The sequence below is a fragment of the Lepidochelys kempii genome, chromosome 1 (genome assembly GCF_965140285.1).
Source record: "Lepidochelys kempii isolate rLepKem1 chromosome 1, rLepKem1.hap1, whole genome shotgun sequence".
NCBI lineage: Eukaryota > Metazoa > Chordata > Testudines > Cheloniidae > Lepidochelys > Lepidochelys kempii.
The window spans coordinates 49441793-49455433 of record NC_136380.1 but is presented as its reverse complement, the minus strand read 5'-3'; the positions used below and the strand labels follow the sequence as shown (position 1 = coordinate 49455433).

Genomic DNA, 13641 nt, shown 5'->3' with positions numbered 1-13641 from the left:
CCTAATAGGGCAAATTTGACCACTCTGTATCTTTTACTGAGTGGCCAGAGAGGTTGAAGTGTTCTCCAACCGGTTTTTGAATGTTATGATTCCTGACGTCAGTGGCACTGCTATGGGTACCCGCATGGCCCCACAGTATGCTAACATTTTTATGGCTGACTTAGAACAACGCTTCCTAAGCTATCGTCCCTTAACGTCCCTACTCTACTTGCGCTACACTGATGACATCATCTGGACCTATGGAAAAGAAGCCCTTGAGGAATTCCACCATGATTTCAACAATTTCCATCCCACCATCAACCTCAGCCTCGACCAATCCACACAAGTGGTCCATTTCCTGGACACTACTGTGCTAATAAGCAATGGTCACATAAACACCACCCTATACTGGAAACCTACTGACCGATATACTTACCTATATGCCTCCAGCTTCCATCCAGGACACACCACATGATCCATTGTCTATAGCCAAGCTCTAAGATACAACCGCATTTGCTCCAATCCCTCAGACAGAGACAGACACCTACAAGATCTCTATCAAGCACTCTTAAAACTACAGTACCCACCTGCTGAAGTGAAAAGACAGATTGACAGAGCCAGAAGAGTACCCAGAAGTCACCTACTACAGGACAGGCCCAACGAGGAAAATAACAGAACGCCACTAGCTGTCACTTCAGCCCCCAACTAAAACCTCTCCAGCACATCAAAGATTTACAACCTATCCTGAAAAATGATCCCTCACTCTCACAGATCTTGGGAGACAGACCAGTCCTCGCTTACAGACAGACCCCCCAACCTGAAGCAAATACTCTCCAGCAACCACACACCAAAAACAAAAGGAGTACTGTGGCACCTTAGAGACTAACCAATTTATTAGAGCATAAGCTTTCGTGAGCTACAGCTCACTTCATCAGATGCATATCGTGGAAACTGCAGCAGACTTTATATATACACAGAGAATATGAAACAATACCTCCTCCCACCCCACTGTCCTGCTGGTAATAGCTTATCTAAAGTGATTATCAGGTGGGCCATTTCCAGCACAAATCCAGGTTTTCTCACCCTCCACCCCCCCACACAAATTCACTCTCCTGCTGGTGATAGCCCATCCAAAGTGACAACTCTTTACACAATGTGCATGACAATCAAGTTGGGCTATTTCCTGCACAAATCCAGGTTTTCTCACATCCCCCCCACCCCCATACACACACAAACTCACTCTCCTGCTGGTAATAGCTCATCCAAACTGACCACTCTTCAAGTTTAAATCCAAGTTAAACCAGAACATCTGGGCTATCACCAGCAGGAGAGTGAATTTGTGTGGGGGGGGTGGAGGGTGAGAAAACCTGGATTTGTGCTGGAAATGGCCCACCTGATAATCACTTTAGATAAGCTATTACCAGCAGGACAGTGGGGTGGGAGGAGGTATTGTTTCATATTCTCTGTGTATATATAAAGTCTGCTGCAGTTTCCACGATATGCATCTGATGAAGTGAGCTGTAGCTCACGAAAGCTTATGCTCTAATAAATTGGTTAGTCTCTAAGGTGCCACAAGTACTCCTTTTCTTTTTGCGAATACAGACTAACACGGCTGTTACTCTGACACCAAAAACACTAACCCAGGAACCCATCATTGCAACAAAGCCCGATGCCAACTCTGTCCACATATTTATTCAAGTGACACCATCATAGGACCTAATCACATTAGCCATGCCATCAGGGGCTCATTCACCTGCACATCTACCAATGTGATATATGCCAGCAATGCCTCTCTACCATGTACATTGGCCAAACCGGACAGTCTCTATGCAAAAAAATAAATGGACACAAATCTGACATCAGGAATCATAACATTCAAAAACCAGTAGGGGAACACTTCAACCTCTCTGGCCACTCAGTAAAAAAGATTTAAGGGTGGCAATTTTGCAACAGAAAAGCTTCAAAAACAGACTCCAAGGAGAAACTGCTGAGCTTGAATTAATATGCAAACTAGACACCATTAACTTGGGCTTGAATAGAGACTGGGAGTGGCTGGGTCATTACACATATTGAATCTATTTCCCCATGTTAAGTATCCTCACACCTTCTTGTGAAGTGTCTAAATGGGCCATCTTGATTATCACTACAAAAGTTTTTCTCTCCTGCTGATAATAGCTCACCTTAATTAATTAGCCTCTTATAGTTTGTATGGCAACTTCCACCTTCTCTATATGTATGTATATATATTCTTACTGTCTGTTCCATTCTATGCATCTGATCAAGTGGGCTGTAGCCCACAAAAGCTTATGCTCTAATAAATTTGTTAGTCTCTTAGGTGCTACAAGTACTCTTGTTCTTTCTGCGGATACCAACTAACACGGCTGCTACTCTGAAACCTGTCAAAATTCCATATGGTGACAACTGAAAAAAGTTAAGTATGCAGAGAAGGGCAATTAGGGAATAGCCAGCAATAAGGAGAAATACTTGATCATTATAAAAGAGAATTTATGAACACTATTTGATAGTTGAATGGATTAAGAATTGTTTATTTGGAAGTTTTTCCTAGTATGAAATTCTTTTTCTAGCACTTTTTCCAGAGACTAATTAAGCCTACAGCACTCCAGTAAAAATATTTCTTACATCAGAAGAGTATGAAACTGATGAAAACACCACATATGAACACATATTTCAGTATCACCACAAATCTATTTTTAAAATACAGTATTCGTGGAAACCTTCACTAAAACTTCAGTTTTAATATTATGGTGTTGTCACACTAGTCTAATGCTAAAATTGATGACAAAGCACTCATTTTCAGGTAGATATAAATTTCCAAAATAACACTCTTTCAATTGAAATTTCTCAGACATTGAGGATATTTGAAAGTTTGATAAAATCAGGGCTTTGGAGCTGTGCTACAGCTCCGCTCCAGCTCCAGGAAAAAACCTGCAGCTCTACTGCTCCAGGCTCTGCTCCAAAGCCCTGGATAAAATTCAGGCTATTGTTGAGAAAGATTACAACAAACAAAATAAATGATGTTTTTCACCAGTCAGGAAATTTTACAAAATGTCTTTTTGCATTTTACAAAATGATCCAAAACCAAAGTCTATTTTTCAAACTTGTGATGGTCTTATTTCAAAAAGTACTAGTCCTCAATGAAAAATAACTGAAGGATTAAGTAACAAGCATGCAAAAATTATAGTGTGCCTGAATGTACTAATAAATAATTGAGTTTACAATTGGAATGTAACTGTGATAATTTTTTTTTAAATAAAAGCAACAAAATGGGGGAAACAATTTTTTTTTATATTTAACTGTATACGTACTATATAAGTATTGCAACATAATCATTTAACGCTATGTTATTGCTGAGATATCAGATTAGACTGATTCCCTCTGCAAACATAACTTGGCTCCTGGCTGCCTATAACATCATAGTTGTAAGAAATAGGAAAGACCTATTGGATCATAAAGTTCATTTATTTCCAAGAGCAGGGCACAGCACTGCAGAGGACATATTAGATAATATACTGATACATGTAGAAATACATGAGCAACAGGGAGAGAATGCAATTACAGTTTCAGTGAAAATAGTAACTGGATCTCTTGTTATGTCTTCAGAATCTCAAAGGTAACACTGCATATTAACATTTTTGCTTTCACCTGTATATACAATGTACACTTATTGCACTGTAATACCTAAATGTTGTCATTGCTCACGTTTCCTCAACACTACACACCATTTGTTTAAAATTTAATGGGAAACACCAGATTACCTTTGTGACACTGATGTCGCCCAAAATCAGAAATTATTTTCAAAGCTTTAAACAGAAAAATCTTGAAACAAATTCACATATTTCAACATATGCTGGGACTGGACAACAGGGGGATGAATCATTAGATAATTGCTCTGTTCAGACCCTTTGAAGCACCTGGCATTGACCCCTTCGGAAGATATGACACTGGGCTTTTTTATTTATATTTATATATTTACATACACACACACACACACACACACGTGTGTAAAATTCTCCTATGCGGTTAGCTGTCAAGCAACACACTGATTTTACAGAATTTTACATTAAGTTGTAGAAATAAAATTTATTATTCAATATTTATATGTAATAAACATTTATTAGGAGATAAAAATATTTATGACAACGATAGAAAAAAATACACTTAACTAACTGAATTGTCTGTCTTTGGAATAACCAAATTTCCAACAACTTGCAGAAAGAAACTATAAAATGAACTCTGTCAGGATAATTAATATACTTTTTTTTTTAACTGTTAAATAGTTTAATAATGAAAAATAAAATAAGTTTTTAACGTTTGTGTACTTCCTTGTACTTCACTCAGTTTGGCCATCAGAAATGGATCGTTCAGTTTCAATTTCTAATTCTCCCGCCCTGATACATTCCTGCAAAATGTGGCTTTTAAATACTGGTATTTAAATCCAAACAAAATCTCTTTTTAATACTTTTTTACATTTTCCAACTAGCTACAAAAAGCCACCTCCTACCACAGACACACTTTGCTATCTCGTAAATAGTCTGACTAAATTTTATTTGGGTTTCCAAAAGATTTCACATCTGTCACTGAAAATAAGCATAGCAAGTTTCAGCTCGCAGGTAATAGGTTCTGGACATAAATTAACAGTGTGTCCCTTTAAGTAGAGCCATAAGGGATATACACACAAAATAATTCAAGAAGGAACTAGAATACCTGTAGAGTTTAACTTACTTTGGGCTGTTTAATTAAGTCGACCAAGTCCTTTACCTGGTGTCGTAGCAGATTTTGACATTTCCACATTTCATTCAATGCTCTGAAGTGGGGAAAAAAAAAATTAGTTAACAGAAGCTGCTACTCATTGACATGCCTGTAAACCTACAATATACCAAGTGACTTCAACTCCCATTAACTTCAATGGAACTTGAGGTGCTGAGCATCTTCCAGGGTTTGCTCAACTAGTCACAAGTTAAACTATAAACAAAATTGTTTCCCCTGTGGTATGACATTTAATTGCTTGTCTTTTATTTTAAAGGTTCTACTAGTATACCTGTAGAGTTTAACTTCCGATTATTTCACCTTTAAAAAGGGTGGTACAAGTCGTATGTCTCCTCTACAAAGAGTTCTTATTTGAACAAGTCTGAGCTCAGTGTCCTAAATACTTTGAAACATGGTAGGTTACAACAGATAATTAAAAGTCCATTGGCTTAAAGCAGTATCTTTCTACGAGCTGCCTTTTTTTATTTGCAGGAGCAGCAACTTGACAAAGAGACCAGACTGGACTTGTTAGAAGAATCTTAGAAATATTATATAAAGGAACAAAATCAAACCCCTACCCCAAAGGCAAATAACCTACATTTTAAAAAATCCTCTAATCACAGCATCCTTTTGAAAAAACAAACAAAAAAAAAATCACCAAATTTTACACAGTTCATTGTTGATAAAAATGCATTTTTTAAACTTTTAAAATATACTAAGGTTTAGGTTTTAAAATACGTATTGCTACAGCTTTATGAACCTCTACAGAAAAACAGCAGCAGCAAAAGCAAAATGAAGATTTTTTGTCACTGCCCAAAATAAATACTGGAAAAGCAATTCTTTCTACTCTTAAGATAGCTATTTATTTATTTATTTCACTACAACAAAGTTTTAAGGACAACTATGCCACAATATTTCAACTTAAACCATGTAACAGTTCTTACCATAATGCGAAAGAAAGAACATCTTTGAGCTTTTTTTTTTTTAAATTGCTCTTGACCAAGTTAAATACATGCTACAGCAACGCAGAACTATCAAAAGATCAAGACAAAATGACAAGTGTGGTGGCTTTAGCCATCAACTTACGCAGCACTTAAAAGCTTTCATTTGGAAATACTTATGTTTCTGTCCCTTAGAGTTGCAAAAACAACCTACCAAATGTAAACCAAATAGAATATATATTTTTCCTGATTTTGCAGGCATGGAGCTCCAGTGTCACTGCAATGCTCATGGTCAAACAGCAGCACAGTGAAATTAACAACACTCTTGGTCAGCTTCTGAACCCTGGAGGCAGCAGTGAAACTATCAATAATCATGTCCAATTCATGCTTCTGCTTGGAAGAGCGATGAACAGCAGCAGACGCAAGCTCTGCAGTTACCAAAAGCAGGTGCTACATGGAAAGGGTTGAACAACATACTACTTTCCACACTCTCCCCTTTGAGCAGCCAGGAGGCTGAAGGTGGGGTAGAATAATGGAGACCAAACATGATCCAGAAACAGCACCCCTAGTTCCCCATTTCCAGCAGCTATAAAGGATATGGTGCTCTTGCTTCTCACCAGGCATTTGTTCCTGAGCACACCTTTCAGATCTCTTTATGATTAGTGGGTTTAGTCACCTCATTAGGTGTTTCATAAATTCTTCAAGCCCTGAATTAAAATAAATACATACATACATACATACATACATACACACACACACACACACACTTTAGCACTGTATGTTTATTGATAATTTATTAGAAGGATTTGTCCACTACGGCCTGAACCATCTACAGGTTTTCCAAATAACCATCTACAGGTTATTTATGCAAAGCAGCGGTAATACTTTGTACTAATACAGTCCTTTACAAAGGAATATCATTTTTACAGACACATTAGATGACTTGCCTAAGATCACTTAATTGGAGGCAGAGACTGGTTTAGAACCCAAGCCTCTTAATTCCCCAATTAGTGCTAACTCCCAAGACAGACCAATGGGGCTCTATCCAGGTTCATTAGGATCCCTCTATTAAATATTCTCTCTAAAGTAACCCTGTCAATCCTCTTAGTGCTGCAAAGGTAAAATATATTCAAGTTCACATTTATTATATGAAACATACTTCACAGCATTTGAGTCCAGTGTTGCATAAAGGTAATATAAACATTTCATTCGTTCATTTGTTTCCAAATTGTGAGGGACCATATACTGAGCAAAGATGCGTTCAACAAGCAATCTGAAAGAGAATATTAAGAAGAAACTTTAGCTATAATGCAGCAAGGTGGTTCTAAATTCAAATTACTAAAACATTCACTTAAAAATTCTCAGAACAACAGTCAGTGGTAGGTTTACACAAGAAGGTGGATGCTGTTTAGAAATCTGAAAGCAAGCCACTTAATTCCCATTAATGGTCTCAAGTAGAACTTGATCACAACAGAGCTAAAAGTTATAATAACCCCACTATCAGAGTCTGACACAAAAAAGACTCTGATTACTAGACCCAAGTGTATTGGAATTTGGGTATGAATCAAAGTATTTAGAGATTATTTTAGATCAGAAAACTGCAATTAGTAGGCTTTTTCCAAGTGAGGGAGTTTAGCGGATGGAAGCTTTTACTACATGGGTAAAGTCCTCTCAGGGTCATCTGACATTGCATGTGTTTGATTCTATTGTATATATTTTTAAAGTTTATATGTCTCTACAAAAAGCAAACAACTTTTTGAACACTAACATGAGATGAGTGAGAAACAGAAAAAAACTAGAGTAATTCTACTCCACTGAAGCAATACTTCTGAGTTTAAAAAAATGGAACACAATTTGGCAGTGTACATTCAAGAACACAAGTTGACCTATTATATATATATAAGGATAAAATGTATTTTTTCCGTTTGTCATCATTTAACAATCAGAAAATAAATTCAAGTTACAAAGCTAGGCAACCTATCTATAACAAGTCTCTAATTTTCAAAACCGAGTAAACTGACCTACCTGTCATCAATACTGTTTTGATAATATATATGCAGCAGTTTGTCCTTGATCCATGAAATTTGTTTTGCAGCTTCTTTTCCCGCCTCTGACTGTAATGAATATTTCTTGTATATCTGTGCAAGTCCCATCATAGCTTCTTTTCTCACTCTCCACTAAAAAATATCGCAGTTTTAAAACTCAAAATAAACTATTTTTAAATATTATTTTAAAAGAAAAACATCTCTTGTCAAATAAATAATTCCTTTTTCCTTAAAAAAATGAAATGCTGATTCTAATTTGTGTTAAAAAAATGTTTACTGCATTCTATTAAATTTACTAAAAAGTTCTATATTTATCATTATATCTGCAACTACCAACATTTTCATCACCATTCATAGCTAGCATGTGAATAAAACTAATACCTGAGTAAGCAACAAACCCTCTGGACTTTAATGGGTAATATTTCTAATATCAAACATTTTTTTCTTCAAGGAACTATACTGAATACCTACCATTATTTTATGGCTGCATAGGGGGAAAGCATGTCACCAAATGAGAAAAATAAAATCAGGAAATGACAAAATGTGATAGGTAAAGTTTTCCCTCGGCTTGCTTGCTGTTAATGTTATTTAGGATACATTAAAACAGTTTTAGAAGTTTACTGAATAATGAAACGTGGTTAACTGGAATTTCAAAAATGCACAAGGTTGGAATTTAGTGAATTTGCTCACAGTCTTCAAGGGTTCTAATGAAAAGTGAGCAACTTGACAGGCTGAGGATGATTGAATATTTTTCACTTTATTCCACAATAAATTTTGAATTCTGTGTTCCACGTTTTTCAAAAAATATTTCAATATCTTGGAAGGATTTCATTTTTTATTTACAAATACTAATATAACAAAGACAACAAATGATACAGAAAATACCGTTAAAATAGTTGTAAGACCATAGACTGAACACAATCCACAGTACTACAGTGCAAGACTATGGTTTGATTTTTGGTCTCTATGTATTTTGTCATGCCCTAGGAGAAGAAAGTGGACTAAAATGAACACTCCATTACGCTATGATGCAATACTCCAAAGAACATAGTTTGTTGTCTACTTGTCTTTGACAAAGACACATACTATGGTGTTACCAGATAGTTCACCAATAACCTTTCAATCACAAGTAATTTTTCTCTTCAGTTTTAACTTTTTTTTAAACCATCAGACTTCAAAATATTTTAAAAACTGGAAATTTCAGATGAATAAACTTTAAACTATCAACGGTAAATGTTTTTATATTACTTAATAGTTTTTATAATCTGTTCAAATGAAAAATTTTAATTCAGGTGTTTTTAAAAACCAAAGTTATTTCTTACCTAAAAACAGAAGGCTAAATTTATTACAAGATATTTGAGACTAACACTACTACGATTAATCACTATTAGAACTAATCTACATGTCTTACCCGTTTGTCCAGTGTTCTCTCTCTTACAAAATTAAGTAGGTGATCATTCACAAGCAAAAGATCTTTTTTAGCAGCAGTAACTATGGATACAATAACATCATGCCTAATGGCTTCTTCAGGGTCATGTGACCTTACTTTAAGATATTCTGAAAGAAAAATACTATAATTAAAATGCAATATTTATGCAGCTTTAACTGTATTTAATTCCCTAGAGACTGCTTAAAGAAATATGACTAAAGTCAGCCACATTTTACACTATTTCAAACATCAAGTATAAAGTCACTGAATTCATCATAAGGTGAGATGAACTGCCAGTTATTTAGCAAACTTGTTACTTAGAGTACAGTATATATAATAATTATTCCACTATTAGTCTCTCAACTCCCATCTATAATTAGAAGTTTTTTATTTTTGTTAATAGTTCATTCATTCAGATATACAGATTAAGATTTTCTTTCCCAGGCTACTTCATGGTATCCCTAACTGGTAACTATTTCCTCTGCCTGATCACCAATATTTTAAAAACAATACAACGGGGAAAAAAGCTCAGAATCAGTAATAAAATACATAATCTTTTTGCCAGGACAGTCATTTAATCAAATTTGTACAAAATTTATAGCAGACCAGAAGTCATTGCACCTTGATCACTGTTCAGTGATCAATGAAAAATGAGTCATCACAAACAACCACCATTAGTACTACTGGCAGCAAGCTGCGGTGCCATGGACAAAGTCCAGAAATAATGAAGTCCTGACTTCAATTTACAGAGGCTTTGAAATTTGAAAGCTATACCTCTCAGGGTGTGTGTGATTTTTCCTTAAAAAAAAAAAAAAGGATAATTTGGCTAAAGCAGGTAGGCAAACTACAGCCTGTGGGCCGGATCCGGCCCCTCAGGGCTTTGGATTCAGCCCATGGGATTGCCCCCCACGGTGTCACAGGCCCCGAGCCACTCTCAGAAGCGGCCGGCACCACATCCCTAAGGCCTGGGTGGGGCTCCGTGCGTTGCCCTTGCCTCCAGGCACCGCCCCCGACAGCTCCCATTGGCCAGGAACAGGAAACTGCGGACAATGGGAGCTTCGGGGGAGGTACCTGGAGGCGTGGCAAGGGCAGCACGCGGAGCCCAGTGCATGCTGCTGCCACCCCAGAGCCACTTTAGGTAAGTGGAACCGGGCTGGAGCCCGAACCCCTCCTGCACCCCTCCCTGCCTGCACCTCGCACCCCTCCTGCACCCCAACCCCCTGCCACAGCCCGCACCCCTCCTGTGCCCCAATGCCCTGCCTTGAGCCCCCTGCCACACCCCGCACCCCTCCTGATCTGAGCCCTGTCGCACCCCACACCCTCCTGCACCCCAACTCCCTGCCCTGAGCTCCCTCATGCAGTCTGCACCCCTGCCCTGAGCCCCCTCCTGCCCTCTGCACCCCAAGCCCCTTGCCCTGAGCCCCCTCCTCTGCCCCAATCCCTTGCCCTGAGCCCCCCTCCTCTGCCCCAATCCCTTTCCCTGAGCCCCCCTCCTCTGCCCCAATCCCTTTCCCTGAGCCCCCCTCCTCTGCCCCAATCCCTTTCCCTGAGCCCATTTCTGCACACCACACCCCAACCCCCTGCTCTGGCCCTGCATACAATTTCCCCACCCAGATGTGGCCCTCAGCCCAAAAAGTTTGTCCACCCCTGGCCTAAAGTGATATTTTCTAAAAGAATTCACCTAGAAGACACTGTAATGAACTAAAGTCAGTGACACAGTATTCAAAAAAGTTCTCGTCCATAGTTATAAAGGTTGGAACTTAAAGATATTTTTCTATGACTCAGACTTAATTTGGGGGGGGGAACCAATACAAATGCACTATTCTCCATCTCTCAAAGCGTTCCACAGTGCAGGCCAGGAAGCCTAGTACAGACATGAAAGCAGACAAAAGTCAACTCAACCACACTTCCAGGACAATAGAAGGAACACAGTTAACCTTTTGTTTAGTAAAAGACTGAAAATAATGGGCTGAAATTTTAGGTGAAAGATTTCCTCAGCTATATTTGTGTTATTTTGCTCTGCTTATCTGAAACACTTCATACTGTATTCTGTGAAGATCACGGAAGCAGTGTGATTAGGTAGTTATTAATTACTGAAAATACAAGCATAATCTGGTCCAAAATCTTAAATTCATCTTCGTTGATATTTATCAGCTTTTCCATTTTTCATTCACTGTAAAAATATACTTAACCAGCACATTTCAAAACCGCATTTTTCACAAATGTTGCAAGCCACAATAGTAATCAGATACCTAATTCTGCTATTACCCTTGAGAACAAGATAAAAAATCCTGAAGAATATTAATCATAATAAAAAACTGGTACCTGTTAAATCTTTTGCTAGATCTGGATGGTTCATAAGGCAGTGGCTAGCAAATTTCACACATTCAAGCCGGATAGGTACATGGATATCATTAAACCTGTTTTAGGAACAAACACTGCATTTAATAAATCAAGATGTATGTGTAACTCAACATTATTTTATTTCATTTCCATCAAAGCACTGAAAGAGTGATAGTCCAAGACTGATCTTAAACTAGGAGAGACTCTCTCACACATTTTCACTTAAGACTAGCACCTTCCCACTTCCTGTCCCCTTGTATCATGCAATCTTGTATACATACAATTAAGTTCTATGTCTTTGATTCTATCTCTAAGGGCTGCGGATTCAGTTGATGAACTGATCAATAGGATTAGACTAGAGGTTTTGGGACATAGGGCAAAGTGTTCCAGAAACCACTATCTGCTTTTACATTTAGCTAAGGCAGCATGAAGCAACCCAACTTAAGTGAACACAAAATAGATGTAGCTGCTTTCTAGCCCTTTTCTTTTCCAACTATGTCTATGTTTCTCATGTATGGATGCATGCATAAAATAGATGTCCTTAATTTTACATTGATAATTTGATTGGTCTTGCAAAGTCTCATTTAAAAAGGAAACGGAGATATTTCCTATATACACACAGTTAATTTATTTGCCCTTTACTAATGGAAATATCTTCCCCTAATGAACATGGAAAACTCCCACCAACACAAACAGCAGTTATTTATGGGTAGCAGACATTGGTTTAAAAATATATATGGAAATGGTGGACAGTGGACCATCTAAACATCAAGTATTTAAATAGTAATATGAAGAATCACATGGGTTTCACTAAAAAAAATTAGTTTCCTAAATTGTCAATCCCAATCTATTCCTCTTTGAACTGAATAATGTAAGGCAACATTAATAGGCTTCTATATGAATCAAATGTAACCTAATAGGAATCTGTTTAAAGATGGACCACTTTAAAAGTAGTTAAAACTTCAAAAAAAAAAAAGTCTCAACAGAAGCATATGAACATTTGACAATACAAAATCTAGTCTCATGTTTGATTTTGATTGGCATTGTGCTATAGAACTATCCAACTTTAAATTACTTCGTAATATCAAATACAAATTTAATATAAGATACTATACAAAAGGAATTCTTTGGAAAAAAATCAAACGCCTTGTCCAATATTTTCAAATTGTCTAAACTAAAATTATCTAAATTAAATAAATTTAAACTTGCAAATTTTTAAAAATATAAATTCAAGATTGTGACAACACAGCACTAAAGTCATTTAACATATGAAAAACTTGTAGCACAATAAAGACTGCATTTGAATGTAATAATGCTATACAAAAAAAAATTAGCACATAATTAAGAAAACAGAAATATAGAATTACACTATATTTGAATGAAAATGGATTTATAAAAGGCTTTATTATAAAATGTAACTTTACTGGTTATTTTTTCAAATGTCTAAAAGATTCTACAAAACAAATATTAAGTTTTCAAATTTGTAACCTTCTTAAAACAGCCACTGTGATTAGTTGATGACAGAGTAATAACACATCTTCATTGCTATTTTACTTTACAATGAAGTATTTTCTGCTAGGCCCAATTCGCATCTAGTATTTTTTTTTTAAATATAATATGCAAATATGTTTGATAGTGTCTTCAAAAACAATTTGAGTCAAAACAATCCTTCTACACTGAAATTTTCTAAACTTTTTATCTGTAGAAAATTTCTCTGAATACTGATATTTTATCATTTTAATATGATGTAATAATATTTGCAGTATGAACTATTGCCCACTTGCATTAATTTACAGGAATTAGCACTGATCCGACATCAGGTACACTTTCACTACAGTCTTTAGACCAATACTTTTAAACACAGCAATTATTATTCAGTAAGATACAAAACAGTATAAGAATACAGTATATAGTATACAGTATATAAAGTCTCAGGATCACTTAAATATAATCTACTACCACCAATGCCATCTAATGTTATTTTAAAAGTTATAAACTCATTATTTCACAGTTTTATATATCTGAAAAAAGTAAAATAAAAGGCTGTTATCTTGGCAATGGCAGTAAAGAAATTTACTGTATTAAAATTATATTAAAATATATATAAAGAAAAGGGCTGGTTTATAATTATGAGCTC

The 13641-nt window shown here is 36.4% G+C and overlaps 1 protein-coding gene across 8 annotated transcripts in view; it reads right to left on the bottom strand.

Annotated features, from left to right (window-relative positions):
• The window catches only part of PDS5B (PDS5 cohesin associated factor B), a 257905-nt gene that overhangs the window by 90442 nt on the left and 153822 nt on the right, over nucleotides 1-13641 (bottom strand). For all 8 annotated transcript variants that reach the window (XM_073341612.2, XM_073341603.2, XM_073341649.2 and 5 more), the window contains 5 exons: nucleotides 11487-11581; nucleotides 9144-9289; nucleotides 7713-7864; nucleotides 6847-6960; nucleotides 4723-4804 (listed from right to left, as the gene is read on the bottom strand). In XM_073341612.2, coding sequence (XP_073197713.1) covers nucleotides 4723-4804; nucleotides 6847-6960; nucleotides 7713-7864; nucleotides 9144-9289; nucleotides 11487-11581 — 589 coding nt within the window. The remainder of the gene's footprint in view (nucleotides 1-4722; nucleotides 4805-6846; nucleotides 6961-7712; nucleotides 7865-9143; nucleotides 9290-11486; nucleotides 11582-13641) is intronic.